The sequence below is a fragment of the Bombina bombina genome, chromosome 6 (genome assembly GCF_027579735.1).
Source record: "Bombina bombina isolate aBomBom1 chromosome 6, aBomBom1.pri, whole genome shotgun sequence".
Classification (NCBI taxonomy): Eukaryota; Metazoa; Chordata; class Amphibia; order Anura; family Bombinatoridae; genus Bombina; species Bombina bombina.
In genome coordinates this window covers 912,387,129-912,414,364 of record NC_069504.1, presented here as the reverse complement: position 1 = coordinate 912,414,364, position 27,236 = coordinate 912,387,129, and the positions used below count along the sequence as shown (strand labels likewise).

The 27,236-nt window shown below is 39.7% G+C and overlaps 1 protein-coding gene across 3 annotated transcripts in view; it reads left to right on the top strand.

The window, feature by feature from the left end:
- The window catches only part of SIL1 (SIL1 nucleotide exchange factor), a 330,998-nt gene that overhangs the window by 58,984 nt on the left and 244,778 nt on the right, over nt 1–27,236 (top strand). For all 3 annotated transcript variants that reach the window (XM_053718549.1, XM_053718550.1, XM_053718548.1), the window contains one exon: nt 17,208–17,322. In XM_053718549.1, the coding sequence (XP_053574524.1) occupies nt 17,218–17,322 (105 nt within the window). In that variant the 5' untranslated portion in view covers nt 17,208–17,217. The remainder of the gene's footprint in view (nt 1–17,207; nt 17,323–27,236) is intronic.

Below are 27,236 nucleotides of genomic sequence, written 5' to 3'. Positions count from 1 at the left end.
TCTTCTGGGCTATGAGACTGGTACTGAAGGGGTTAAGAACCCAAAAACTTAAATTTAACTAAATGCTGCACTTAATTTGGGACTCAAATCCTTACTGTAGGATATGCTAGGCATTGGGCAGGCACTTCTTTTACATGTGATTAGGGACTTAGGGCTTAACCTCTTTCATGTTGGAAGAAGTTTATTCCCTATGGAGGCTCAGTTTTTATTTGGTCCTGGGGGAACCTATCCTTCTGTCTCTTTCCTAAGGATGTTTAATAACTTGAATAATCAAATAGAGGCTGTTCCTGATGCTAAGTTCCTTAGCGGAGGCATTAGATATAGGAGCAAGCTCTTTACTATTTGTGCTGTTTTCTGCTGTGAGAGCCAGAATAACATCTATGTACGGTATTTTTATACTTTAATAAGTATCTAAACGCCTTTGATCCGGGTTTATATTGTTTTACTGAGGTTTCTTGATCTCGACAGAGTGAAGCACAATATATGCGCTCTTCATCCTCATGCCGTTTAGTGGCCCGCTTTCTTCTCAGAGGAAGGGAGCTGCGCCATTTTGAAGTGAGGGATCAATTTCTCAGTCGGATCGTTTCGTTCTCGGAAGCTGACTACTTCCTAGAGAAAGAGCATTAATAGATTTTAAGTTTAACTGGTCTAAGTCTAATCCCAGGTGACATTAGGCCCTATCTCAAAAAATATATTTTTGTTCTCAAACGGTTTGAAATGACAATCTTACAGGTTCATAAAAATATCCTGTGTATTTTAAATGAATATCTTATTTAGTGCATATATGCATGTTTATAAATGTTCTGTGGCATATGTTAATTCTAGCAAAAAGGAAAAAGAGAGTGCACATCCGATTCAAGATAGGAGTACTTTATTCGAAACAACACACGCTAGTAATGTACTTACTAGAAATAAATTAAAAAACAGCAGTGTACAATATCAAATACAGCTTCACCAAGACTGAAGGCAGCGGGAGATCCAAGGCGTCCGATTGAAGATATACTCGGCAATGAGAGTGATCTTTCCACCAATAGGATACGTCCTCAAACCACCTTGCGTCTATGTCTATGGATGCTCTGAACAGCCACAATACATCAACGCGTTTCACCGGCGACACCCCGGCTTTTTCAAGAGTAATAGGCTGTAGTATTGTCAGTCCTTATATACCTAATAGCATGGTTCCGATTGGTCCACGGAGACATCACACGCAAATAGAAGGTGAGTTTAACAGACTGAGCTGACACGAGATAAAAAGATTAATAACATGGATATTTCTAAATACACATTAAAAATCCTAAACAATTGATAACCAATTCATAAATACATAAAATATGTTAATTCTAGCTCATAAGGTCCTGTATGTGCATTATTTTTTAGTGACTGGTGTACTACTGGAGCGCATATTTTTTACATCCTCAAACTGAGGTTTTTATATATGCAGTATTTTTCCACTGTCGTTCAGTGGTGAGCTATCCAGTCTATATCTGAAAAGGATAGTGGCCTTGATGGATTAAATGGATAAATTGCAAATCTTTTAATATAAAGATTTTTCAATCATATGTTTCATGTCCCTCAGGGGAAGTTTATTCCTCAGTGTTACTTTTATAGCATAGTTTCTGAGTCAGCAGTTTAGTATCTGAGAGTTCCTATTGAATATATCATAGGCTGTTGCCCTCTCAGCCCATGTCTCCCAGGATGAAGCTGTTCAGGCAATGCCCCAGTTTTGTCCCAAGCCTTTTTGGTGTCGCATGTAGTGCCCTGTGGTTCCTCTCTTACTCCTGGAGGAGTGTATTTGCTTACAGAATTGCAGCTCAGATATCCAATGCGGTATCTGCGGCTTTATCTGTTTTTCCTTACCTACAGGGAACCTGCAAAAGGACATTACTCTTTCAGATAGTAAGGTTTCTGCTCCTCTTTCTGCTGCACAGGCCGCTATCTCTCCTGAGTCTAATGTGGGGGGTTCGCCGGTAGCTTCTGATGTTAAAATCTCAGATTCGGGCAGTATAATTCCTTCATCTGATGCTGAAGTGGTACTTTTCAGATGTTTGCTTGCACACCTCATATATTGTTAAGGGAAGTTATAGCTACTTAGACGACATCAATAACCCTGTTGTTGTCAACCTTTAAAGGTTTTATATCTTTATCATTTCCATAATGTTCTTTCCCATGAGGAAGTGTTTTTACGTGCCTTGGATATTTTCACAGGAATATGAGAAACTGGGGATTCTCCCTGTCTCTCTCGTCATTTAAGGAATTTTCCTGTCTTTGTCTCCATTAAGAGGCACGGTGCCTTTAGTAGTTCCTACCATGGCTCAGAGAACTTTGATCCTTATGGAGGGTAGCTACTCTTTAACGGATACATGGTTAAGAAGTTGGAGGTTTTATTGCTCTTGTAGAGCAATGCCTTATCTTTTTAGGCTTGCTGTGTTAGCTCGTCGGGCGTTATGGTTGATATCTTGGTCAGCTGAGAAGCCTACCTGTGGCTTAGTGGTACAGTTTATGCCTTATGTCCTGCTATGGCAGGTCCAATATTTTATGTTTCCTGCAAATACCCGCTACTGTTTTTTTTATTTTCAAGGATTAAAACTGGTGAGCCTTGGTCTGACATAATTATCCTCTGACCTACGGGTCAAGAAAAATGTTTTTTCTACCACTAGTCAAGATAATAGGACTAGTTGCTCTTTCCTCGGTCTGAAGCTCATGTCCTTTGGAAGCTAACCAAACTTAGTTCTTTTTTAGGAATTCCTTCTAGGGGCAGTTTTTTCCTTTTAGTGTATCTGCAATTTAGGTATGATGAGAGACATTCCTTGAACTAGGTCCAGAATTTTCCTCTCTAGTAGTAATATTCCAGTCCCAGTCTGGGAATGGGATCTTGGTATTTTCCTCAAGTTTCTCAGGTTCTGGCCGTCAAAGTAGTATCCTTTCTCTCTCAAGAGATTTTGGCCAATCTACTTTCCCATGGGCAAGAAATGAATCTGGAGATGAGCTCCTTTGGTTCATCTACAAGGGTGCATTTGTTGAGGACCTTAATAGATTATCTAGGAGAAGATTTCTAACAGAGGTTAGATAATCAAGGATTTCTGCTTTCTTCAGTCCAGTCAACAGCAAGCTCTAATGGTCCGGTTGATAGCTTAACCAGCTGGAAATTTAGATGGTTGAGATTTTGAATCTAGCTGCAGTTGATTTCCCTTCACGTTCAGTGACTCTATGTATGGAGGGAATTGGTCTGGACATCATTCCCTTTTTTTGCTATTTTCCATACAATGGAGATCTTTTGGATCTGTCTCAGGAGGTAGATCTAGATCAGTCATGAAGAGATTCTTCTGTGGTCGGTTCAGGAGTCTTTGTCTTAGGGCATGTGCTGCTGGAGACATTCCCAAGAGATGTGATCACAGACGCCAGCAAACTGGCAGTCTGGGACTCTTTTAAGGCATAGAAGTGTCTGCCTTCCTCTTTAACATTTTGGAGTTGAAAGAAATTCACATTTTTCTGAGGCCTTGGCCTCAGTTTTCTTAACTATGTTCCAGTGGGACTAGGTCTTCTCAGTGGCTTACGTCAGTCCCCGTGCTTACTAAAGTACGGTATTAAATCTTCAGTCCCCTTGGAGGTGTGGGCTTGGTTCCCTCCACTCCTGTATCCAGTTAACTATGCGGTGCTTGGATATTATTTATTCCAGAGGGACTCAGAGTTCCTTAGTCATAGGTGTGACTTGGATTGTCTGCGAGCCAGATCTCACGATTGTTGTTTGTCACCCACTTTCCAGGGGTGGACATCTGGGAATCGAGATTCCAAACAGACAGTTATTATTCTAGGGGGTGGGACTCTCCATCCGGAGGTACTTTCTAGGGAAACTCTTACATAAGGGGTTGCCGGGATGGGCCTTCGAGGGTGTTTCGGCAGTAGCCTGGAGTCCAAGATATGGTTCAAGATCTAGTGATCTGTAGACCGTTCTGATAGATGTTCTGGTGATGGCATTCCTGGTTTCTCTGTTTCCTTCCTTTCATGACTTGTTGATCGTGTCAAACAGGAGAGAGCATCAGTATTTCTGAGAGCTCCTACGTGGCCTTGCAGGGTTAAGTGGGCAAGACTTAGCAGAGTTAGCAGAGTTTTCGTCTATCTCTCCTTAGAGATTGTTTCCGAGGAAGGACCTTCTATTGAGGGTCTTTTCCTTTTCCTGAATATCATTCTCGGAAGCTGACTGTTTGGAGATTGAATGCTTGATTTTAGCCAGGCATGGATTTTTCGCATTGGTCATTGAAACCATGGTGCGGGCTTGTAAGCCTGTCACTAGCAGGATTGATGGAGTAAGGTCAGGATCCCAAGTATCTTATTTTTTTCTCCAGGAAGGCTTTGAGAAGGGGTTATCTTCAGTACCCTCAAGGGTCAGATTCTGATCTTTCCATTCGGCTACACAAGCGTCTGGTGGACATGCCGGATGTACAATCCTTTTGTCAGGCCCTGGTCAGATTCAGGCCTGTGTTTAAGTTAGTTGCTCCACCTTGGAGTCTTAACCTTGTTCTTAGAGTTTTACAACAGGCTCCGTTTGATTCCATGGATATTAAGTTATTATCTTGGAAGGTGTTGTTTCTTACTTTTATTTCTTCTGCTCTGAGAGTTTCTGTGTTCTCAGCTTTGCAGTGTGTTTCTCCTTATCCCATATTTAATTCAGATAAAGCAGTTCTCTGTACCAGGTTTGGTTTTCCTCCTAAAGTTGTTTCGGACAGGAATATCTATCAGAAAATTGTTGTTCCTTCTCTCTGTCTCTGTCCTTCTTCTCATGAAGAACGTTTATTACACAACTTAGATGTTGTGCGTGCTCTTAAGTTCTATCTGCAGGGTACGAAGGACTTTCATCAGTCTTCTGCTTTGTTTGTTTGCTTTTCTGGAAACGTAAGGGTCAGAAAGCTACTGCCACTTCTCTGTTTCTCTGGTTGAGAAGTATTATTCGTTTGGCATATGAGACTGCTGGACAGCAGCCTCCTGAGAGAATTACAGCTCATTCCACCAGGACGGTGTCTTCCTCTTGGGCTTTTAAGAATGAGGCCTCTGTAGAACAAATCTGTAAGGCTGCGACTTGGTCTTCTTTGTTCACTTTTTCTAAATTCTATAAATTTGATACTTTTGCCTCGGCTGAGTTTTCTTTTGGGAGAAAGGTTCTGCAGGCAGTGGTGCCTTCTGTTTAGTATACCTGTCTTGTCCCTCCCTTATCATCTTTGTCCTCTAGCTTGGGTATTAATTCCCAACAGTAATTGATGATGATCCATGGACTCGCCATGGTATTAGAAAGAAAACAAAATGTATGCTTACCTGATAAATTTATTTATTTCTTGACACAGTGAGTCCACGGCCCTCCCTGTTTTTCAGACAATTTTGTTATATAAACCTCAGGCACCTCTGCGCCTTGTGTTATTTCCTTTCTCTCCTTTCCTTCGGTCGAATGACTGGGGTTTGTGGGAAGGGAAGTGTTACTTTAACAGCTTGGCTGTTGTGCTCTTTGCCTCCTCCTGCTGGCCAGGAGTGATATTCCCAACAATAATTGATGATCCAGTGGGCTCACCGTGTCAAGAAAGAAAGAAAGAAAGAAAGAAATGTATCAGGTAAGCATAAATTTTGTTTTTAAACAACTTTTCAATTTGCTTCTGTTATCTAAATTGCTTCATTCTATTGGTATCCTTATTTCAGAAGCATATCTAGGTAGGCTCAGGAACAGCAATGCATTACTGGTAACTAGCTGCTGATTGGTGGCTGCACAAAAATGTCTCTTTTCATTGGTTCACCATATAGCTTCAGATAGCTCCCAGTAGTGCATTGCTGCTCCTTAAAAAAACAAAGGATACAATGAGAATGAAGCAAAAACGTGCTATAATTGAATCATGAAAAATAAGAAAAAGAAAAATTTTAGGTTTCATGTCCCTTTTAAAATCACAGTTTAATCACAATTTAAATATCTAGTCAGTAAGACTTGATTTAAATAATTGTCTTCTACATAAAGACTCATGTCATTCTTGCTGGATGTTATAATATTAAAGGGATAGAAAGGTCAAAATTGAAATTTGCATGGGTGCATTTGAATATGAAATAGAAGCATTTGTACAATATACTTCTATCAGCAAAAATGCTTCTAGTAAAAGTGATCACTCTTTTTCTGCAGCATACACACATATCCTGTGAGGGCCGTGCACTAGTATTTAAACGTCATGCTGGTGGTAGTGTGTATTGCTTCAGTGAAGCGGACTCTGCAAAGGTGTGATGTTTTAATACTAGTGCACAGCCCCTCCAGGATATGTGCATATGCCTCAGAACTTAACTTTTATGAAGGTTTAAAGAGACACTAAAGTCAAAATGAATATTTTATGATTCAGATAGAGCATGCAATTTTAAGAGACTTTCCAAATAACTTTTATCAATTTTTGCACATTCTTTTTATATACACACTAGTACTAAAGCCTGTGTACACGGGCCATTTTTTGCAGTACAGCGGTCCCACCCCTTGCTTTCTCCCCCCTCTCTTTTGCTCTCTTTCCCCCCTTCTTTTGCTTTCTCTCGACCCTCTCCTTTGCGCTCTCTCCCCCCTCTTTGGCTCTCTCCCCCCTCTTTGGCTCTCTCTCTCCCCTCTTTGGCTCTCTCCCCCCTTTCTTTTGCTCTCTCTGCCCCCTCTTTTGTTCTCTCTCTCTCCCCTCTTTGGCTCTCTCCCCCCTTTCTTTTTCTCTAGCTCCTCCCTCTTTTGCTCGCTCTCTTTCCTCTTTGGCTCTCTCTCTCCCCTCTTTGGCTCTCTCTCTCCCCTCTTTGGCTCTCCCCCCCCTCTATTTGGCTCTCTCCTCCCTCTTTGTCTCTCTCCCCCCTCTTTGTCTCTCTCCCCCTCTATTTGGCTCTCTCCCCTCTCTTTGGCTCTCTCTCCCCTCTCTTTGGCCCTTCTCCCCCCTCTTTGGCCCTTCTCCCCCCTTTCTTTTGCTCTCCCCCCTCTCTGGCTCTGTCTTTCAAACCCTTTGACTCTCTGGCCACACCCCCACCACGGCACCCCGCCCGGCCTCGCCCCCGTCGAGATGGCACCCGCCCGGCCACGCCCCCGTCACACCCGGCCACGCCCCTCGCAGCACCCTGTCACGCCCCTCGCAGCGTCCGGTCACACCCTTCGCTGCGCCCGGCCACGCTCCCACCACGACGCTCCAGTCGGCCACGCCCCCCTGACACTCCGCTTCAGCTTTGCTCTGTTCTGTACTGAGTGTCAGTATCCAAATGGCCAGGTATGTTTGTCATATGCAGTCTCTACTGCGCATGAATGCATCTGACAAACATACTTGGCCATTTATTATATAGGATGTTTTGAGGCACTAGCTCCTACTGAGTATGTGTACACGTTAATAGGGTATACATATACTAGTCTGTGACTGGCTGATGATTGTCACATGATACAGGGTGCCAACAAATGGGGGAAACATATACATTTGTCATAAAAAAGTCTACTGCTTATTTGAAATTCAGAGTGTTATTACATTGTCTTTATATTATACACTTGTTAATTATGCAATTCTACTGCATTTAGTGGTCCTTTCATTTTTAGAACAAATGTTTAGACTGGTTTTACAGTTATATCAGAAACGTACTGATTTGGTGATGTACACACAGAAATAGAAGTGCTCTCTGGAATGAACAACAATTCAGTAATTTGTTAGCTTGTTCTGTGCCGATTTACTACCTGTGAGCAGCCCCTTTTAGCCCAATAATGCTTTTCACAGGGAAGAATGTTCCTGAAATATATCAGTCTGCTCCGAGGCAAGAAACAGGCAGGAACCTTAACTGAGGCAGGATACAGGCAGGAACCTTAACTGAGGCAGGATACAGGCAGGAACCTTAACTGAGGCAGGATACAGGCAGGAACCTTAATTGAGGCAGGATACAGGCAGGAACCTTAATTGAGGCAGGATACAGGCAGGAACCTTAATTGAGGCAGGATACAGGCTGGAACCTTAATCGAGGCAGGATACAGGCAGGAACCTTAATTGAGGCAGGATACAGGCAGGAACCTTCACTGAGACAGAATACATTCTGGAACATTGACTGTAGCAGGATACAGGCTGGAAATTTTACTGAAGCAGGATACAGGCAGGAACTTTGACTGAGGCAGGATACAGGCAGGAACATTGACTGAGGCAGGATACAGGCAGGAACATTGACTGAGGCAGGATACAGGCAGGAACATTGACTGAGGCAGGATAGAGGCAGGATACAGGCAGGAACATTGACTGATACAGGATACCGGCAGGAACTTTGACTGAGGCAGGATACAGGCAGGAACATTGACTGAGACAGGATACAGGCAGGAACCTTAACTAAGACAGGATACAGTCTGGAACATTGACTGAGACTGGATACAGTCTGGAACATTGACTGTAGCAGGATACAGGCTGGAACTTTGACTGAGGCAGGATACAGGCAGGAACTTTGACTGAGGCAGGATACAGGCAGGAACTTTGACTGAGGCAGGATACAGGCAGGAACTTTGACTGAGGCAGGAACTTTGACCGAGGCAGGATAAAGAAAGGAACCTGTCAGAAAAAGAATCATTACCTTAATAATAATAATAATAATGTAAATAGTTTTATTTAAAGGTAAAGTCTACACCAGAATTTGTATTGTTTAAAAAGATAGATAATCCCTTTTATTACCCATTCCCCAGTTTTGCATAACCAACACAGTTATATTAATATACTGTATGTTGTACCTCTATGATTGCCTTGTAACTAAGCCTCTGCAGACTGCCCCCTTATCTCAGTGCTTTTGACAGACATGCAGTGCAGACTCCTGAATAACTCCACGGGAGTGAGCACAATGTTATCTATATGACACACATGAACTAGTACTGTCTAACTGTGAAAAACTTTCAAAATGCTCTGATTTCTAAACCGTTAAAAACCGCCTCTTAGCTCAGTTTGAGCCTTCCTAGGTTTAGCTTTCAAAAATGCCACCAAGGGAACAAAGCAAATTTAGTGATAAAAGTCAATTGGAAAGTTGTTTAAAATTGCATGCCCTATCTGAATCATGAAAGTTTATTTTTGACTAGACTGTCCCTTTAACTAAAGCAATAACACTTGTCCCTTTCATTTTACTGCTTGCTCCTCCCTCCTCACACTTATGCATGTCACGTTTGTGCTGGTATCAGTTGTAAGGAGATTGTGTGAGGTATGTTTTAACTTGGAGTTCTGTTTACTAATAGGTGCCATTGGAAGTTGTACGCTTTTAGGCATAATAACTACTTGGACTGTGTTTATTAAGTACTGTTCAGTGGTTATAGCAAAGAAGGCAATGATGGATGCAGCACACTTAGCAATGACAAGAAACATAGAACATTAAAGAGATACTAAACCCAAATTTTTTCTTTCATGATTCAGATAGAGCATGCAATTTTAAGCAACTTTCTAATTTACTCCTATTATCAATTTTCTTTGTTCTCTTGGAATCTTTATTTGAAAAAGCAGACATTTAAGCTTACGAGCCAGACCATCTTTGGTTCAGCACCTGGGCAGTGCTTGCTGATTGGTGGCAGTTTATTTTGTAAAGATCAATATTTATTTTCATATGGATCCTATATTGACCCTAGGTATTTAAAGTGACATTACTCTCGGGACTTAGTGACCTATTGGGGGCGTTATCTAATGGGACATGAGATTTAGGATCACAGGTCAATGTGATGTAATCTCCAATATTCTTGTGTATTCTGATAGGTAAAAGTGACAACATATTTTAACCCCATACCTACAGTATGTAATGTGTATTGGTCATTTGAGGGTTTTATAAGTGAAGTGCACAAGAGACTTTGATTAAACTAACAATATGTTTCAGAAGCATAAGAGGATATTTCTCTTGTAAGGTGTATCCAGTCCACGGATTCATCCATTACTTGTGGGATATTCTCCTTCCCAACAGGAAGCTGCAAGAGGATCACCCACAGCAGAGCTGTCTATATAGCTCCTCCCCTAACTGCCACCTCACGGTCATTCTCTTGCAGCTCTCGACAAGGGAAGCAGCTAGAGAGATGTGGTGCATTAATGTAGTTTATCTTCAATCAAAAGTTTGTTATTTTCAAATGGTACCGGAGTTGTACTATTTTAGCCTCAGGCAGAAAGTTGAAGAAGAGTCTGCCTGTGGTCTTTGATGATCTTAGCAGGTTGTAACTAAGATCCATTGCTGTTCTCACACATAACTGAAGAGATGGGTAACTTCAGCTGGGGGAATAGCGTGCAAGGTCTCCTGCTCTGAGGTATGTGCAGTTTTAAATTTTTCTAGAGAAATGATAAGCTAGAAAATGCTGACAATACCGGATTTATTTAAGGTAAGCCTGAGTACAGTGATTTAATAACGACTGGTATCATGCTTGCTGTAAAGGGTAATATTTTTATTATTTACTCACATTACTGAATAGATATAACGTTTGCTTGAGGTGTATATACGTTTATTTCATATTGGTGATAAAACTTTATTCTGGAGCCCAGTTTTTCCACATGGCTGACTAGATTTTGCCTAGGGATAGTTTTTTAAGGCCCTCTCACTGTGAGTACAGGTTGGGAGGGGCCTATTTTCCATTAGTTTTTGCAGCTTGAGACATGCAGCTTCCCTGAAGGAGTCCCCTGAACATATAGGACCTCTCTAAGGGGTTTTTGTGCCTTCCAAAGTCGTTGTATGGGCAGGTAGGGCCACAGTAGAGCTGTGGCAGTTTGTTGTGACTGTTTAAAAATGTTTATATCGTTTTTTTGATCCGGTTTTGAAACTAAGGGGTTAATAATCCATTTGCAAGTGGGTGCAATGCTCTTTCAGCCTATTATACACACTGTAAAAATTTCGTAAGATTTACTGCTTTTTTCACTGTTTTAGCAGTTTCTGTGATTGTTTTTTTCTCTTAAAGGCACAGTACCGTTTTTATTTTTTGCTTGTTCACAGTTAATAAAGTATTTTCCAAGCTTGCTGGTCTCATTACTAGTCTGTTTAAACATGTCTGACATAGAGGAAACTCATTGTTCATTATGTTTAGAAGCCATTGTGGAACCCCCTCTTAGAATGTGTACCAAATGCACTGATTTTACTATAGATTACAAAGACCATATTCTGGCTTTAAAAAATGTATCACCAGAAGAAATTGACAAGGAGGAAGTTATGCCGTCTAACTCTCCCCACGTGTCAGACCCTATAAATCCCGCTCAGGGGACGCCAAGTACATCTAGCGCACCCATTGCGTATACCTTGCAAGACATGGCGGCAGTTATGAATCATACCCTTACAGAGGTATTATCTAAACTGCCAGGATTGCAAGGAAAGCGAGACAGCTCTGGGACTAGAATAAATACAGAGCTCTCTGACGCTTTAGTAGCTATCTCTGATACACCCTCACAATATAATGAAGCTGAAGCAGGGGAGCTTCAATCTGTGGGTGATTTTTCTGATTCAGGGAAGATACTTCAATCTGATTCTGATATGTCTACATTTAAATTTAAGCTTGAACACCTCCGCGTATTGCTCAGGGAGGTTTTAGCAACTCTGGACGACTGTAACACTATTGTAGTCCCAGAGAAATTATGTAGATTGGATAAAAGTATGCAGTACCTACTTACACTGATGTTTTTCCAATCCCTAAAAGGTTTTCTGAAATTATTACTAAGGAATAGGATAGACCAGGTGTACCATTCTCTCCCCCTCCTGTTTTTAAAAAGATGTTTCCTATAGACGCCGCTACACGGGACTTATGGCAGACGGTCCCTAAGGTGGAGGGAGCAGTTTCTACTCTAGCTAAGCGTACCACTATCCCTGTCGAGGACAGTTGTGCTTTTCTAGATCCAATGGATAAAAAATTAGAGGGTTACCTTAAGAAAATTTTTATTCAACAAGGTTTTATTCTCCAGCCTCTTGCATGCATTGCCCCAGTCACTGCTGCCGCGGCTTTCTGGTTTGAGTCCCTAGAGGAGGCTCTACAGGTTGAAACCCCGTTGGAAGATATTATTGACAAGCTTACGGCCCTTTAGCTAGCCAATTCATTTGTTTCTGACGCCATTGTTCATTTAACCAAGCTAACGGCTAAAAATTCAGGTTTTGCTTTTCAGGCGCGTAGGGCGCTATGGCTTAAATCCTGGTCAACTGACGTGACTTCAAAGTCTAAACTTCTCAACATTCCCTTCAAAGGACAGATCCTATTCAGGCCTGGACTGAAGGAGATCATTTCTGACATCACTGGAGGAAAAGGACACGCCCTTCCTCAGGACAGGTCCAACAAATTAAGGACCAAACAGTCTAGTTTTCTGCCCTTTCGAAACTTCAAGAGTGGCGCAGCTTCAACTCCCTCTAACACAAAACAAGAGGGAACTTTTGCCCAGTCCAAGCCGGTCTGGAGACCTAACCAGGCTTGGAACAAGGGGAAACAGGCCAAGAAGCCTGCTGCTGCCTCTAAGACAGCATGAAGGAGCAGCCCCCGATCCGGAAACGGATCTAGTAGGGGGCAGACTCTCTCTCTCTCTCTTTGCCCAGGCTTGGGCAAGAGATGTCCAGGATCCTTGGGCATTGGAAATTGTGTCCAAGGGTTATCTTCTGGAATTCAAAACCTCTCCCCCAAAAGAGAGATTTCATCTCTCACTTTTATCTGCAAACCAGATAAAGAGAGAAGCATTCTTACATTGTGTTCAAGACCTCCTAGTTATGGGAGTGATCCACCCAGTTCCGCAGGAGGAACAGGGACAGGGCTTTTATTCAAATCTGTTTGTTGTTCCCAAGAAAGAGGGAACATTCAGACCAATCTTAGATCTCAAGATCTTAAACAAATTTCTCAGAGTCCCATTCTTCAAGATGGAGACTATTCGAACCATCCTTCCTATGATCCAGGAGGGTCAATACAGGCACTACCAGTTTGTGGCTCTTCCCTTTGGGTTGGCCACGGCACCAAGAATCTTTACAAAGGTTCTAGGGTCCCTTCTAGCGGTCCTAAGGCTGCGGGCTATAGCAGTAGCCCCTTACTCAGAAGACATTCTGATACAGGCGTCGACTTTTCAAGTTGCCAGGTCTCACACGGACATTGTTCTGGCATTTCTGAGGTCGCATGGGTGGAAAGTGAACGAAGAAAAAAGTTCTCTATCCCCTCTCACAAGAGTTTCCTTCCTAGGAACTCTCATAGATTCTGTATAAATGAAGATTTACCTGACAGAGGCCAGGTTGTCAAAACTTCTAAATTCCTGCCGTGTTCTTTATTCTACTTCTCGCCCTTCAGTGGCTCAGTGTATGGAAGTAATCGGCTTAATGGTAGCGGCAATGGACATAGTGCCGTTTGCCTGCCTACATCTCAGACCGCTGCAACTCTGCATGCTCAGTCAGTGGAATGGGGATTACACAGATTTGACCCCTCTAATAAATCTGGATCAAGAGACCAGGGATTATCTTCTCTGGTGGTTATCTCGTGTCCATCTGTCCAAGGGTATGACCTTCCGCAGGCCAGATTGTACAATAGTAACGACAGATGCCAGCCTTCTGGGCTGGGGTGCAGTCTGGAACTCCCTGAAGGCTCAGGGCTTGTGTACTCAGGAGGAGACACTTCTTCCGATAAACATTCTGGAACTAAGAGCGATATTCAATGCTCTTCAGGCTTGGCCTCAGCTAGCTGCGGTCAGGTTCATCAGATTTCAGTCGGACAACATCACGACTGTAGCTTACATCAACCATCAAGGGGGAACAAGGAGTTCCCTAGCAATGTTGGAGGTTTCAAAAATAATTCTATGGGCAGAGGTTCACTCTTGCCATCTATCAGCTATCCATATCCCAGGAGTAGAGAACTGGGAGGCGGATTTTCTAAGTCGACAGACTTTTCATCCGGGGGAGTGGGAACTCCATCCGGAGGTGTTTGCACAGTTGATTCAACTTTGGGGCAAACCAGAACTGGATCTCATGGCGTCTCGTCAGAACGCCAAGCTTCCTTGTTACGGGTTCAGGTCCAGGGATCCCAAGGCAGCGCTGATAGATGCTCTAGCAGCGCCTTGGTCTTTCAACCTGGCTTATGTGTTTCCACCGTTTCCTCTGCTCCCTCGTCTGATTGCCAAGATCAAGCAGGAGAGAGCTTCGGTGATTTTGATAGCTCCTGCGTGGCCACGCAGGACTTGGTATGCAGATCTGGTGGACATGTCATCCTTTCCACCTTAGACTCTGCCGCTGAGGCAGGACCTTCTACTTCAAGGTCCCTTCAAACATCCAAATCTAATTTCTCTGCGTCTGACTGCTTGGAGATTGAACGCTTGATTTTGTCAAAACGTGGTTTTTCCGAGTCGGTCATTGATACCTTAATTCAGGCTCGAAAGCCTGTCACCAGGAAAATCTATCATAAGATATGGTGTAAATATCTTCATTGGTGTGAATCCAAGGGTTACTCATGGAGTAAAGTCAGGATTCCCAGGATATTGTCTTTTCTCCAAGAAGGATTCGAGAAGGGATTGTCAGCTAGTTCCTTAAAGGGACAGATTTCTGCTCTGTCTAGTCTTTTGCACAAGTGTCTGGCGGATGTTCCAGACGTTCAGGCGTTTTATCAGGCTTTAGTTAGAATCAAGCCTGTGTTTAAACCTGTTGCTCCGCCATGGAGTTTAAATTTAGTTCTTAAAGTTCTTCAAGGGGTTCCGTTTGAACCTCTGCATTCCATAGATATCAAGCTTTTATCTTGGAAAGTTCTGTTCTTGGTAGCTATCTCTTCGGCTCGAAGAGTTTCAGAGTTATCTGCCTTGCAGTGTGATTTCCCTTATCTGATCTTCTATGCAGATACGGTAGTTTTGCATACCAAACCTGGGTTTCTTCCTAAGGTGGTATCCAATAAGAATATCAATCAAGAGATTGTTGTTCCATCACTGTGTCCTAATCCTTCTTAAAAGAAGGAACATCTATTACACAATCTTGACGTGATTCGTGCTTTAAAGTTTTATTTACAAGCTACTAAAGATTTTCGTCAAACATCTGCATTGTTTGTTGTCTACTCTGGACAGAGGAAAGGCCAAAAGGCTTCAGCAACTTCTCTTTCTTTTTGGTTAAGAAGTATAATCCGCTTAGCTTATGAGACTGCTGGCCAGCAGCCTCCTGTAAGAATTACAGCTCATTCCACTAGAGCGGTGGCTTCCACATGGGCCTTTAAAAATGAGGCTTCTGTTGAACAGATTTGTAAGGCGGCGACTTGGTCTTTGCTTCATACTTTTTCTAAATTCTACAAATTTGATACTTTTGCTTCTTCGGGGGCTATTTTTGGGAGAAAGGTCTTACAGGCAGTGGTGCCTTCCGTTTAAGCGCCTGCCTTGTCCCTCCCTTCATCCGTGTCCTATAGCTTTGGTATTGGTATCCCACAAGTAATGGATGAATCCGTGGACTGGATACACCTTACAAGAGAAAACAAAATTTATGCTTACCTGATAAATTTATTTCTCTTGTGGTGTATTCAGTCCACGGCCCGCCCTGTCATTTTAAGGCAGGTGTTTTTTCATTTTTAAACTACAGTCACCACTGCACCCTATAGTTTCTCCTTTCTCTTGCTTGTCTTCGGTCGAATGACTGGGAGGTGGCAGTTATGGGAGGAGCTATATAGACAGCTCTGCTGTGGGTGATCCTCTTGCAGCTTCCTGTTGGGAAGGAGAATATCCCACAAGTAATGGATGAATCCGTGGACTGGATACACCACAAGAGAGATAAATTTATCAGGTAAGCATAAATTTTGTTTTTTATGCTTTTCCCATTTTTAATTTTGTGACAATAAAGGTTACATTTTAAGTTGCACATAAAAACATCATATTGTAGTTTGAACATGTTATGATCTAATGCATTTAAGAACCTAGAGTGCTTTATACATTTATCCTTTGTGGTTGTTATCATCCACTATTTTAGTAAATAGGAACTTTGACTGAGGCAGGATACAGGCAGGAACTTTGACTGAGACAGGGTACAGGCAGAAACTTTGACTGTGCAGGATAGAGGCAGTAACATTGACTGAGGCAGGATACAGGCAGAAACCTTGACTGAGGCAGGATACAGGCAGAAACCTTGACTGAGGCAGGATACAGCAGGAACCTTGACTGAGACAGGAACATTGACTGTGGCAGGATTCAAGCAGGAACCTTGACTGAGGCAGGGTACAGGCAGGAACCTTGACTGTGGCTGGATATGAGCAGGAACCTTGACTGAGGCAGGATACAAGCAGGAATATTGACTGTGGCAGGATACAATCAGGAACCTTGACTGAGGCAGGATACAGGCAGGAACATTGACTGTGGCAGGATACAAGCAGGAACCTTGACTCAGGCAGGATATAGGCAGGAACACTGCATGAGGTAGGATACAGTCTGGAACATTGCATGAGACAGGATACAGTCTGGAACATTGACTGTAGCAGGATACAAGCAGGAACCTTGAATTTGGCAGATTATAGGCAGACACCTAACAGGACAAAGGATTTGCACCTAAATATCTGTGAACTTTGGCTGGTTTGGGTGAAGGCCCAGGCATGGTTAAAAGGATGGGCCATGCCTAAGTAAACTGTAGGTCCACCCTGGAGCTAACAAGATTTGCACAGCAGCAAGGTCAGACAGACTGAAGTCAATAACTTCCAGATAAAACCAGTGCAGAATTAACAGACAATAGGCAGAGTAAAGTCCAAGCAAAAGGTCAGATAATATAATATTAAAAAGTTAGGCAACACGAGCCATGGAGTAAGCCAGTTTCACAGATGGAAGTCCTTAGGAAGAGCCTATCAGTGGCTCAGAGGGGTAAGCCACAAGACAGCTTAGTAGGATCTGGTGCCTAAACTTGTGCACATTTTGCTAATGGAAGTAAATTGTAATGCCGTTTAAAAAACTGCATTGCAAAATCATTAAAGTTACATTTTGACTTTTTAGTGTCCCTTTGGAAGAAAAATTAAGATAATTAAGTTTTTTCCTCAAATTTTTTTTTAGAAAATCTGATATAAATAAAACAAAACCGATATTTTTTTTTTTTTTAAAAAAGAATCATTGATGTTTTCCACCCTGATTGTTATAAATTGTTTTTATTGTTATACTAGCTGCTTTATATAGACACCAACCCTGTATGATACCTTTTGAATTTGTGGTGCTATGCTATTTTCTTTTTTTTTTCTTTGATAACTTTTAGAACTAGAAATATTTTATCACAATATTTTTCATCATGATTAAGATTTTTTTCCTTTTTTTTTCCTACAGGGATGCTGCTATGGGTCTGCACAATCCTTTCAGATACACCACCGTTAAGATGAAGTTGTCAACCTTTATTCTGTTCTCTTTTTGTTTCTATTCCTGCTTCAGCGACCAAGCTAAAGTATGCATTGCCTAATGTATTAATAACAATAAATACATTTATTTCCAGCTAAACTTGCACGGCACTAAAATATAGTAGAAAATAACAATAAAATGACAGTGCTTTGTTGTATATAAAATAAAATCAATACAAATCTGTAAGCACAAACATAAAATCTAAAGAAATAATTTTGGTAAAGGTAAATTAATATTAATATATTGTTCTGAACTTTATTGTCCATTTAATAGAGACATTGAAAAAGCTATATCTACTCATCAATAGATTTTATGTGGCTCATGAAAATGAATTGGTACAGCATTCAAAAATTCTGGCAATTTCATCACCCTCCTAAAGAGTTCACAAAACCTATTTTATCTAGAGGGTAATTTCTTTAATACAGATTTTGTCAGTAAAGTCCTTTTCTTGTTCTCACACTAGATGCATTTTACTTGTTTATTAATTAATTAATTGATTTATCAATTTAATCTTATGATTAAATCAAATATAATATTGTAGATTAAAGGAACATATTAGTCAAATAATAATGTGATCTTTTTTTCATTACAACATTTTATTGTTTCACAAATGGGTACACATAGGTAATGTCTTTTTAGGAGCCAAAATGCCTGGTTCGTGAATTTGGCTCTGATTTTGAAAATTCTATTCAGACCTAGTATTATATTGCTTTAAACTGGAGCAGAGAAATAAAATATAAGTATTAGCCAATCAGCATGAAACGAATGTTAGGAAAATGAGTTCCACCGGTGACGGAAAAGCTTACCCATTCTGGCAGCTGTCACAAGTTTGTGACATAGAGGGTTAACCAACCCTTAAACAGGTTATTACAGCCAAGCCAAAGCCCCACCAGACAAGTCTGTGACTTACTTCAGTGGGTGCAAGGGTTAACAAAACAATCATGATTCTTTATTAGACCCAGGAAATGCCCAAAGCTCCCCGTTTTATTGCCACCCACACTAAACTATCTCTGCAGCCACCACCAAAGACTATTATATGAGTAATCTTTGAAACAATCCAGACTAATAGATTAAAAAAAACATAATCAGAATTTGCCAAAAATTATACTAAAAACACTGTTACAACTGTTTCTTCAGTAACGAAGTTCAGATATAAGGAACTTGATGGTGGTTGGTTGCTGCATATATATGCCTCCTGTTATTTGCTTACCTGATGTGTTCAGCTAGCTCACAGCCATGCATTGCTGCTTCTTCGAAAAACTGAAGCACATTTGATAACAGAAGTAAATTGGAGAGGTGCTCTATCTGAATTATGAAAGAACATTTTGAATTTTATGTCACATCTTTAAAGTTTAATTTTGACTTCCATTAATAGGAAAATGAACTTTTTGATTTGATGAAATCAGTATAATTTGAGGAGTTTTGTGAAAGTAGGCAAGATCTCTTGACGTTCTCTCTTTTTTAACATTTACACAAAAAGGTTTGTATACTTTTTAGGGTGTCCAGTTCAAATAAATAATCAGAAAATATTTTACAATGACATTTGTACCTATAATAAAACATGTTTTCACATTTAGGGTTAGATTACAAGTGGAGCGTTATGTATAACTCCCGCTCACTCGTTAACTCTGCTAGTCTTTTTCTGTGCGTCGGGTAGTGCGTGTATTACAAGTTGAAAGTAAAATGGTTTTCTCTTGTGCGATAACACGATGTGCTCAAAAAGCCGAACTTAGAATATCACTGCTGCATTCCCCCATAGACTTCAATAGAGTGTGAAAAGTGGAAAAAAACTAACACCCAATAAGCTGCGCAAATGAATAGCGTTTTCTCAAGTATGCTAACTCGACATGAAATGTTAATATTTCACATCCCAATTTTCTTCACATGGAAGAATATGTTCTATTTATTCTTCAATACATATTTCTATATATATCAGATGTTTTTGGTAACATATATAGATATAAAACTATAAATATATATATATATATATATATATATATATAGGTATAAAAATATATATAGGAATATCTAGTTATAAATACTTAGAGCCGCAAAATACAGTTAAAACTTTATTAAATATTAATATTGTATAAATGTTTTTCCTGTTTTCAGCTACTTGACTGCAAAGTGCATATTATATATATGTCTGTAAATACATAACTACACATATAAATTCATATGTACTCATATACACAATACATATTTAGACATGTATATATCTATTTTAAAAGCCTTTGTCTGCCTTTTTTTCTAACACCTGAGACCTCATATATTTGACCCCCTTATCACTTTGTTATGCAATATTTTTTTTTTTTTTTTTTTTATATTTTATTTATTGAGGTTGAGATCACGATACAACATGGATGTAATACATCATCAAAAATGCATAAATACCAGAGAAAAGTATTAACAATATACACATCATGACCAGCATATTATTATTTCTGTTGCATCACAGAAATGAAATAGAAAGAAAAAGAAATAGTCTCAACCTCATTTTTTCTATTTTTCCCTAGCTTCGAGATATTCATATCAAACAAGTAAAGCATAATGATATAGTGCTTATTCTTTTTCACAAAATGCTAATGTAAATTAAACTTTCAGGTACAACATATACCATAATTTACATCATTTTATCATGCTATAAATTAACAGCCAAAACAATAATTAAATTTTACCCTTTACTTCCCTTTCCGTCTTAAATCAATTATTCATATGAAAGTCAACCAGCCTACCATACCTAGTCCACTAAGGGAGGAAGGGCCTATCCAACCCAACAGCGCTAGGCGTAATAACATTAAACACAGCATGTAACCATCAACAGAGGGAAAAAAAAAAAAAAAAAAAAAAAAAAAAAAAAAAAACATGAAAAAAGGAGGGGGGGCGAGAGATGAGCAAGGAAGACTACCATAAACCCAGGAGTACCAATTCTGAGTTCCTGAATGGGTATATCAAATGTTCTCTTTCATTCAATGGAAATATTTTAATGAAAGTTGTCCATTTTTTAAAGAAACCTTCAATGTCATTCTCTTCTTCTATGTTGGTGTCTCTTTGCTCTATCATATATTGTTTTTTTAGGCAATTTTTAAGCTCATTTATACTGGGACTTGCCCTTCCTTTCCATTTTTTGAAAATTAGATATCTTGCCGCTAGGATAATCATATTAACTATTTTATTGTGCTTCCGGAGGTCTTTCGTTGCTTCCCATAGAAGGATTACAGAAACTATGTCTAACCTCAGAGGAGAGATTTTTAAAACATGATTAATCCAGTATTCTATTTTAGCCCAAAAATTTTTAATCTTAGGGCATTCCCAGATCATATGGATAAGGTCTGCCGATGGTAATGAACATTTTGGACATATACAAAAACTAATATTCCCACATCTTGTCCCTTTTTTCGGGGTATAGTAAGTCCTATACAGTAACTTAATATGGGATTCTCTCCATGTGGCCGATAAAGTAATTTGTGATACTTTTGAAATAGAAGCCTGGATTTTATTTAGATTTATGGTATGTTGAGTTATCATGGAGTCCCATGCAACTGTTAAGTTTCCTAAATTCATCTCCCCTTTGTTAGATATTAATAATTGATAACATGGTGAGATTGACATAAACCCATTTTTAGCTAACACCAGCAGATTCTCCAACTTCCCCCAGGACCAGTTCCAGCCAAATTCATTTGTCATCTTAGTTATGAAGTGTCTAATTTGTAAGTATGCAAAAAATTCTTGGTTACTAAGACTGAATTCTCTTTTTAAACTCTCAAATGTTTTAATACATTGGCCATTCCAGTCTATCATCTGGGAGACATTATTCAAACCTAATGTATGCCATTTTTGGAAAGGTGCCGATTGTAGTCCCGCTTGAAATTTAGGGTTCCCTTTAATTGGCATATAATTGGAGACATTTCCTTTGATAGATAATAACCTACATATCTTCCTCCATGCCTGTAGTGGATATATTAATGTTTTGAATATTTTAATTTCTTGGGGGACTGTCTTAGGATTGCAGTGTATCAAAGCTGTGGGAAGATATGGTAGACTTACATTTTTTTCAAGTTCATTGTTTGTTACATAATCTTTGTTTAGAATCCAATCTACAACTATTCGGGCCAGTGAGGCCAGGTTGTAGAATTGTATATCCGGCAATGCAAGTCCACCATACTTCCTGGGAAGTGAAAGCTTCATTAACGAGATTCTTGGTTTTTTATTCTGCCATATAAAAATTCTCAACCTACTATTAATTTTTTCAATATCCTTCCTTTTAAGAATTATTGGAGTATTCTGTAAAATGAATAACAACTTTGGAAGCAAAATCATTTTAAATGCGGCAATACGACCTGAGATCGAGAGTGGGAAATTTTGCCATAATTTTAAACTCGCCTCAATCTCTCTCAGTACTGGTTTTACATTAAGATCATAGCATTTATCTAGGTCGGAAATGATCATTATCCCCAAATATCTAAATGATTCTGAGACTCTAAAAGGAATTTCTATCAAGGAGTCTGGGTTTTTTCTAATCCATAATAATTCAGATTTTGACGCATTGATCCTATAACCCGAGAAGGATCCGAATTGTTCTATAATTGAAATAAGTATAGGTATATTATTTTGCGTGTTAGAGATGTAAAGCAGGATGTCATCTGCGTATAACGCAATTTTAAGCTCTGCTCTACCTATTCTGATTCCTTCTATTTGTGTTCTTATCGCTATTGCCAGTGGTTCAATTGAAATATTGAAGAGGAGAGGAGAGAGGGGGCATCCCTGGCGCGTTCCCCTTTCCAGTAATATTTCAGAAGATAATGTATTATTAACGATTAACCTGGTGAATGATTTTTTATATAAGTTCTCCACAAATTTAGGGAAGTGCCCACTGAAGCCAAACTTGTGGAGAGACGAGAACAGGTGGTCCTGATGGATTGAATCAAATGCTTTTTCTGCATCAATTGAAACAATTGCTAGATCTGGGGAGTCCCCCTCTCTCCTCTGCCCCGCCAACTCAGTAGATTTAAAGTAGTCTAAAGTGACTAATACTTCCCTAATCTTTGCTGTTAGATTTCGTTTCTGCAAAAATCCAGCTTGGTCTTTGTGTATTATTTCCGGGAGAACTAATTGCAGTCTCTTGGCTAAAATAGAGGTCAGGATCTTGTAATCAGAATTTAATAGTGCTATGGGCCTGTAAGATTCCTTTTTTGTCGGATCCTTCCCGGGTTTAAGAACCAAAGTAGTGTGAGATGCACAAAACTGAGGCGAGACTGCCTTTCCATTGATAAACATGTGGTTAAAAAGTTTACTTAACGGTGAAACAACGAATGGTGCAAGAATTTTATAAAATTCATTTGGTAATGCATCCGGACCAGGAGCCTTGTTTGATGGAAGATCCTGAATCATCTTTAGAATTTCTTCCTGAGAAATTGGGGAGTTAACCATTAACATTTTTTCACCGTCAAGTACCGGGTGGGTAATTTTGCTCCAGAATTCATCTGATTTAGTTTTATCTGCATCCCTTAAAGAGTAGATCTCTTTGAAGTATTCTAAAAATATGTTAGAGATATCATCTACATTTGTGTGAGTTTTCTTCTTATGCAGAAGCTTATCTATTAATGGAGATCTTTTTTCTTTTTTCATCAAATTAGCCAATAACTTTCCAGCTTTATTGCCATAGCGATAAAGTCTTGCCTGAAGTTTAAGCTCCTTTTGGGTCTCTCTATAAGTTAAAAATGAGTCTCTTTCATTTTTTGCTCTAATATATCTGATCCAATTTCCCGGGGAGTTATCCAGCAAATAGCGATTATATGAGTTGATTACAGCTTTTGTCACTTCTGTTTCTCTGATTCTTAGTGTTTTATTTCTGTTAGCAATATATGAAATCATTTCCCCCCTAAGAACTGCCTTTGCAGCCTCCCAGAAAATATCTGGGCGGTCACCATAAGTCTTATTAAATTCAGCATATTCTTCATATTTGCTTTTTAACCAGTTTTTAAATTTTAACTCATTCGCCAGCCATGTGGGGAAGAAGAAGCGAGAGGATCTTAGTTTAAAGTCATTATATTGAATTTCTATTGTGATGGGGCTATGGTCTGATATACATATGGGAAGTATTTTGGCTATAATTTTCATTTTACATAGCCTTTCATCTATAAGGAATAAATCTATTCTGGATAGAGTTTTGTGAGCTCGAGACAAACAGGTAAAATCTCTCAGATCTGGATTCTGTAGTCTCCATATGTCCCTGACTAACAAATTTTGAGAGATTTTCTTGAACATTTTAGTTTCCAGGCTATCTCGCCTATTCTTCCCCACAATGGACTTCTGTCTGAGTCTGTCCAGGGGTTGGTGTGGGGCCATGTTATAATCCCCGCCCAGAATTAGGTATCCTATTGATTCAGAAATTATTTTTGATTGCAGATTGTCCCAGAATATTGGATCGAATACATTAGGAGCATATAGGTTACAAAGTGTATACAGGATTCCTTCTATCTTTAATTTTAAAATTATATATCTCCCTTCCGGGTCTGAAATACTGTGCAAAATTTCATAATTAATTCTTTTCCCTAACAAGATTGCCACACCTCTCTTCCTTTTTGTGCCCGTAGAAGCAACCACTTCCTTTACCCAAGAGGACTTTAATTTTAGCACTTCCTGCAAATTTAAGTGAGTTTCTTGTAGCATAGCTATATCAGTGCCAATTTTTTGTAGGTGAGCCAAAACTGATTTTCGTTTGATAGGGGAGGTGAGACCTCCAATATTCCAAGAGGTTATTTTACATTTATCTGCCCTGCCCATCTCTCAGCCACCCAAAAAAAAAAAAAAAAAAAAAAAAAAAAAAAAAGAAAATTCCCTGAAGCTATATACCCTCCTAATGCAGGCATTCCCCTGGGGGCCCTGCATAACCCCCTAATAGAGCTTACACCTTGCATCGAGTATCAGACTATAATCTGTAAAACTCAAAAAATATGCTGATTTTTCATCTATTATCATTCCTTTCTAGCTCTTCTACAAATTTCTCTGCTTTTTTTGCAGATTCAAACAAGTGAACTTCGTCATTGAGAATAACCTTTAATTTAGCCGGATAAATTATGGTGGCACGGTAACCTGCTTTAATAAGTTTCGTACAGATAGGGGATAACTCTTTTCTTTTCCCTGCTGTTTCAGCGGAGAAATCCTGGAATATTAGTATATTGTTTGTCCCTAGGGAGATAGGTTGATTCTTTCGGTAGTACTGAAATATTACCATCTTATCCTGAAAATTTAGTAATTTAGCTATTATTGGTCTAGCTCTAGTCTTCCCTCTTCCTTCATCAGACTGACGCCCTACTCTGTGGGCCCTTTCAACTATTATTGGAGGATATGAGGGAGGTAATCCTAGTATTTGTACTAAGGTTTCAGATATAAATTTTCCCAAATCTTCATGTTGTTTCCCCTCTGGGACCCCTATTATTCTTAAATTGTTCCTCCGCGAGCGATCTTCAAGATCCTCTATTTTAGTTTGTATTTTGGATAGTGTTATATCTGCAGTTTCTAGTTTAGAGCTGTGAATTGAGCTAATATCCTCCAAGTCTGACACTCTTTGTTCAGCTTCTTGAAGTCTATTTGCAAATTGTCGAATTTCATTAGTGAGAGATACGATGTCTTGTTTAATCTCAAGTTTGAGAGATTCAAATCTTGGGGAAAGTGCTTCAGTTATACTGGATACCAGTGCTTGAGTATCTGCACTTTCTTTGTTATAGGAGAGATTAGAGGAGAGTGAGTGAATGTCTACCTGTGTTTCTATCGTATTTTTGTTTTTCTTATCTCTATGTCTGGCCGCCATAGCTGGTGAGGGGGTCTTAGTGTGTGTGTGTAGAAATTTATCCATGAATTGATTAAGTGCTTAAAAATGAAACAAAAAGAAGGTGGGGGACAAATTCCCCCACCTAAAGTGCTGAATAGTGATTTAAAGTGTTATCTATTGAAGGGGTAGAGAGAGAGAAAAAAAAAAAAAAAAAAAAAAAAAGGAGTGAGGGAGTGAGTTGTGAGGGTATTTCGTGAGGATGTGGGGGGAAGGAAAAAAAAAAAAAAAAAAAAAAAAAAAAGTGAATTAAAGTGTTTTAAATTATGGCGGTGTGTTACTTTATGTCCTTAAAAGGAGTTCAATCAGTTCTTTCTAAGTATCGAAATGCTTTTTATTTTTTAGTGCATTTGTTTAGCTGTTTAATAAATGGCTTTATTTATTCACTACAAGACTCTCAATCCCAGAAAAAACAGGGAAGGAAAAAGTTAAGCCAAACAAGCTTAACCTATGTGTCGAATTATTCTTCTCTCCTATTTCTAGTTACTGCAATGCTCCTGATTCCTAGAGAGTTAAGCTATACTTTAACAGTATCCAGTTTGCTTATGCTTTGTACTCAGTTATTTAGGTTTTATATATAATCACTTTTAACTTGCCAGTATATGAAATCAAGAAAACTACTACATTAATTTACCCCCTTTAGTACCTGTGTGTATCTCTTCACAATCTGTTACTTATATAGTAAATATTTTTATTTCAGTAATCACCACCGAACTTGAAATTTCCTTGTAAATGACACTTTTTATATAGTGTCTTTCTATTTTTCTAGGTTGAGTGTATTATATGGTACAGAAAAAGTCACAAATGTACTCCACTTTTGTATTCGATATTAGTCTGGGCAGTACCCAGCTTTGTATATGTATCACAACGTAGGTTATCAACTATTTATGTTTACACTTAGGACAGCAATTTGTTACCCTCCTAGAATAAAAAACACAGAAGGAAATACACTTTAGCACTTAAGCTATGATTCATCACTATGTCTTAACTTAAACAGCTATTCGGTGCCTTATTTAACCTTCATCAAATTAATCGCAAAACCTGTGTAACCATATTCAAGGGGATACATTACTATGCACATAAAATAAGAAAATATTAATTTGTTAATATAAACAGAAGCAATATCTTTCCAGCCTTCCTCCTTCCTTCCTTCTTCCCTTCTGAACCTTTCCCCTTTTTTCCCTTTTGCAAAAAGAAACATACAACAAATTCTGAAAGGGGGTTAGTATCATATGCCAAACATATTAATCTCTTCTGTTCACTTTATCTTCCTCAAAGTATGTGTGCAAAAAAAAAGATTAATCAGTGTCTCCAAGGTTGACACTGTTATGTCTCTTAAGAACAATCATGTTTTTTAAACCGTTCTAATAGTACTGTTCTTGTTATATGGTTTCTTTCCCAAAGAAACCGGCAAAGTTCTGGGAGGGATGTCAGCCACAACTTATTTATAGCAAAAGAAAGTTAAAAAACAAAGATAGTGGCTATTAATCTGTTTAACACATTAAGAAAACATGTGCAGATATCAGACAGTTAGCATGTACTTTACCAGCTACCGTCCAGACTGTACACGAGGAGCTAAGAAGCAATCACAGAAGTTTTTCTGGGTAATCCGGGCTCCCCCTTCACAACAACCATGAAAGGAGAGTGGTGAGTGTGGAGACCAGGCAGGCAGCGCTGGTCAGCTTCACCAGCCAAGACTCAGGGCAGGTATTTAGATGAGGACAGCGGCCCGGTCCCGGGGAGACAATTAGGCGAGCGGAGTGATCCAAGTCCCTCACGCAACATCGGTGGGAGGGGATCCCTGGGCCAATGAGGAGTAACACTCCCGGAGACGTTGCGCTCCTTTTCCTCGTTGCCAGAAGCGTAGCGGGACACAGGAAAAAACGGCCAGACCGCAGCCAAAGAAGATCCGGCAATCGGGTGATTCCTCCTACTCCCGAGTCAGGAAGATGAGGACGGCCGCGTCGGCACCCACCACCGGACAGCAGAGGTAAACTTCCTTCAATTACCCGACAGGTCAGAAAGGGCTAAGGTGCAGGGGGGCTCCGTCCGTGCAGGCTGGTAACTGATCAGTTGGGCTTCGCCTCTGGTATGTATGGCTGAGGAGGTATTCCCAGACAGATGCAGCC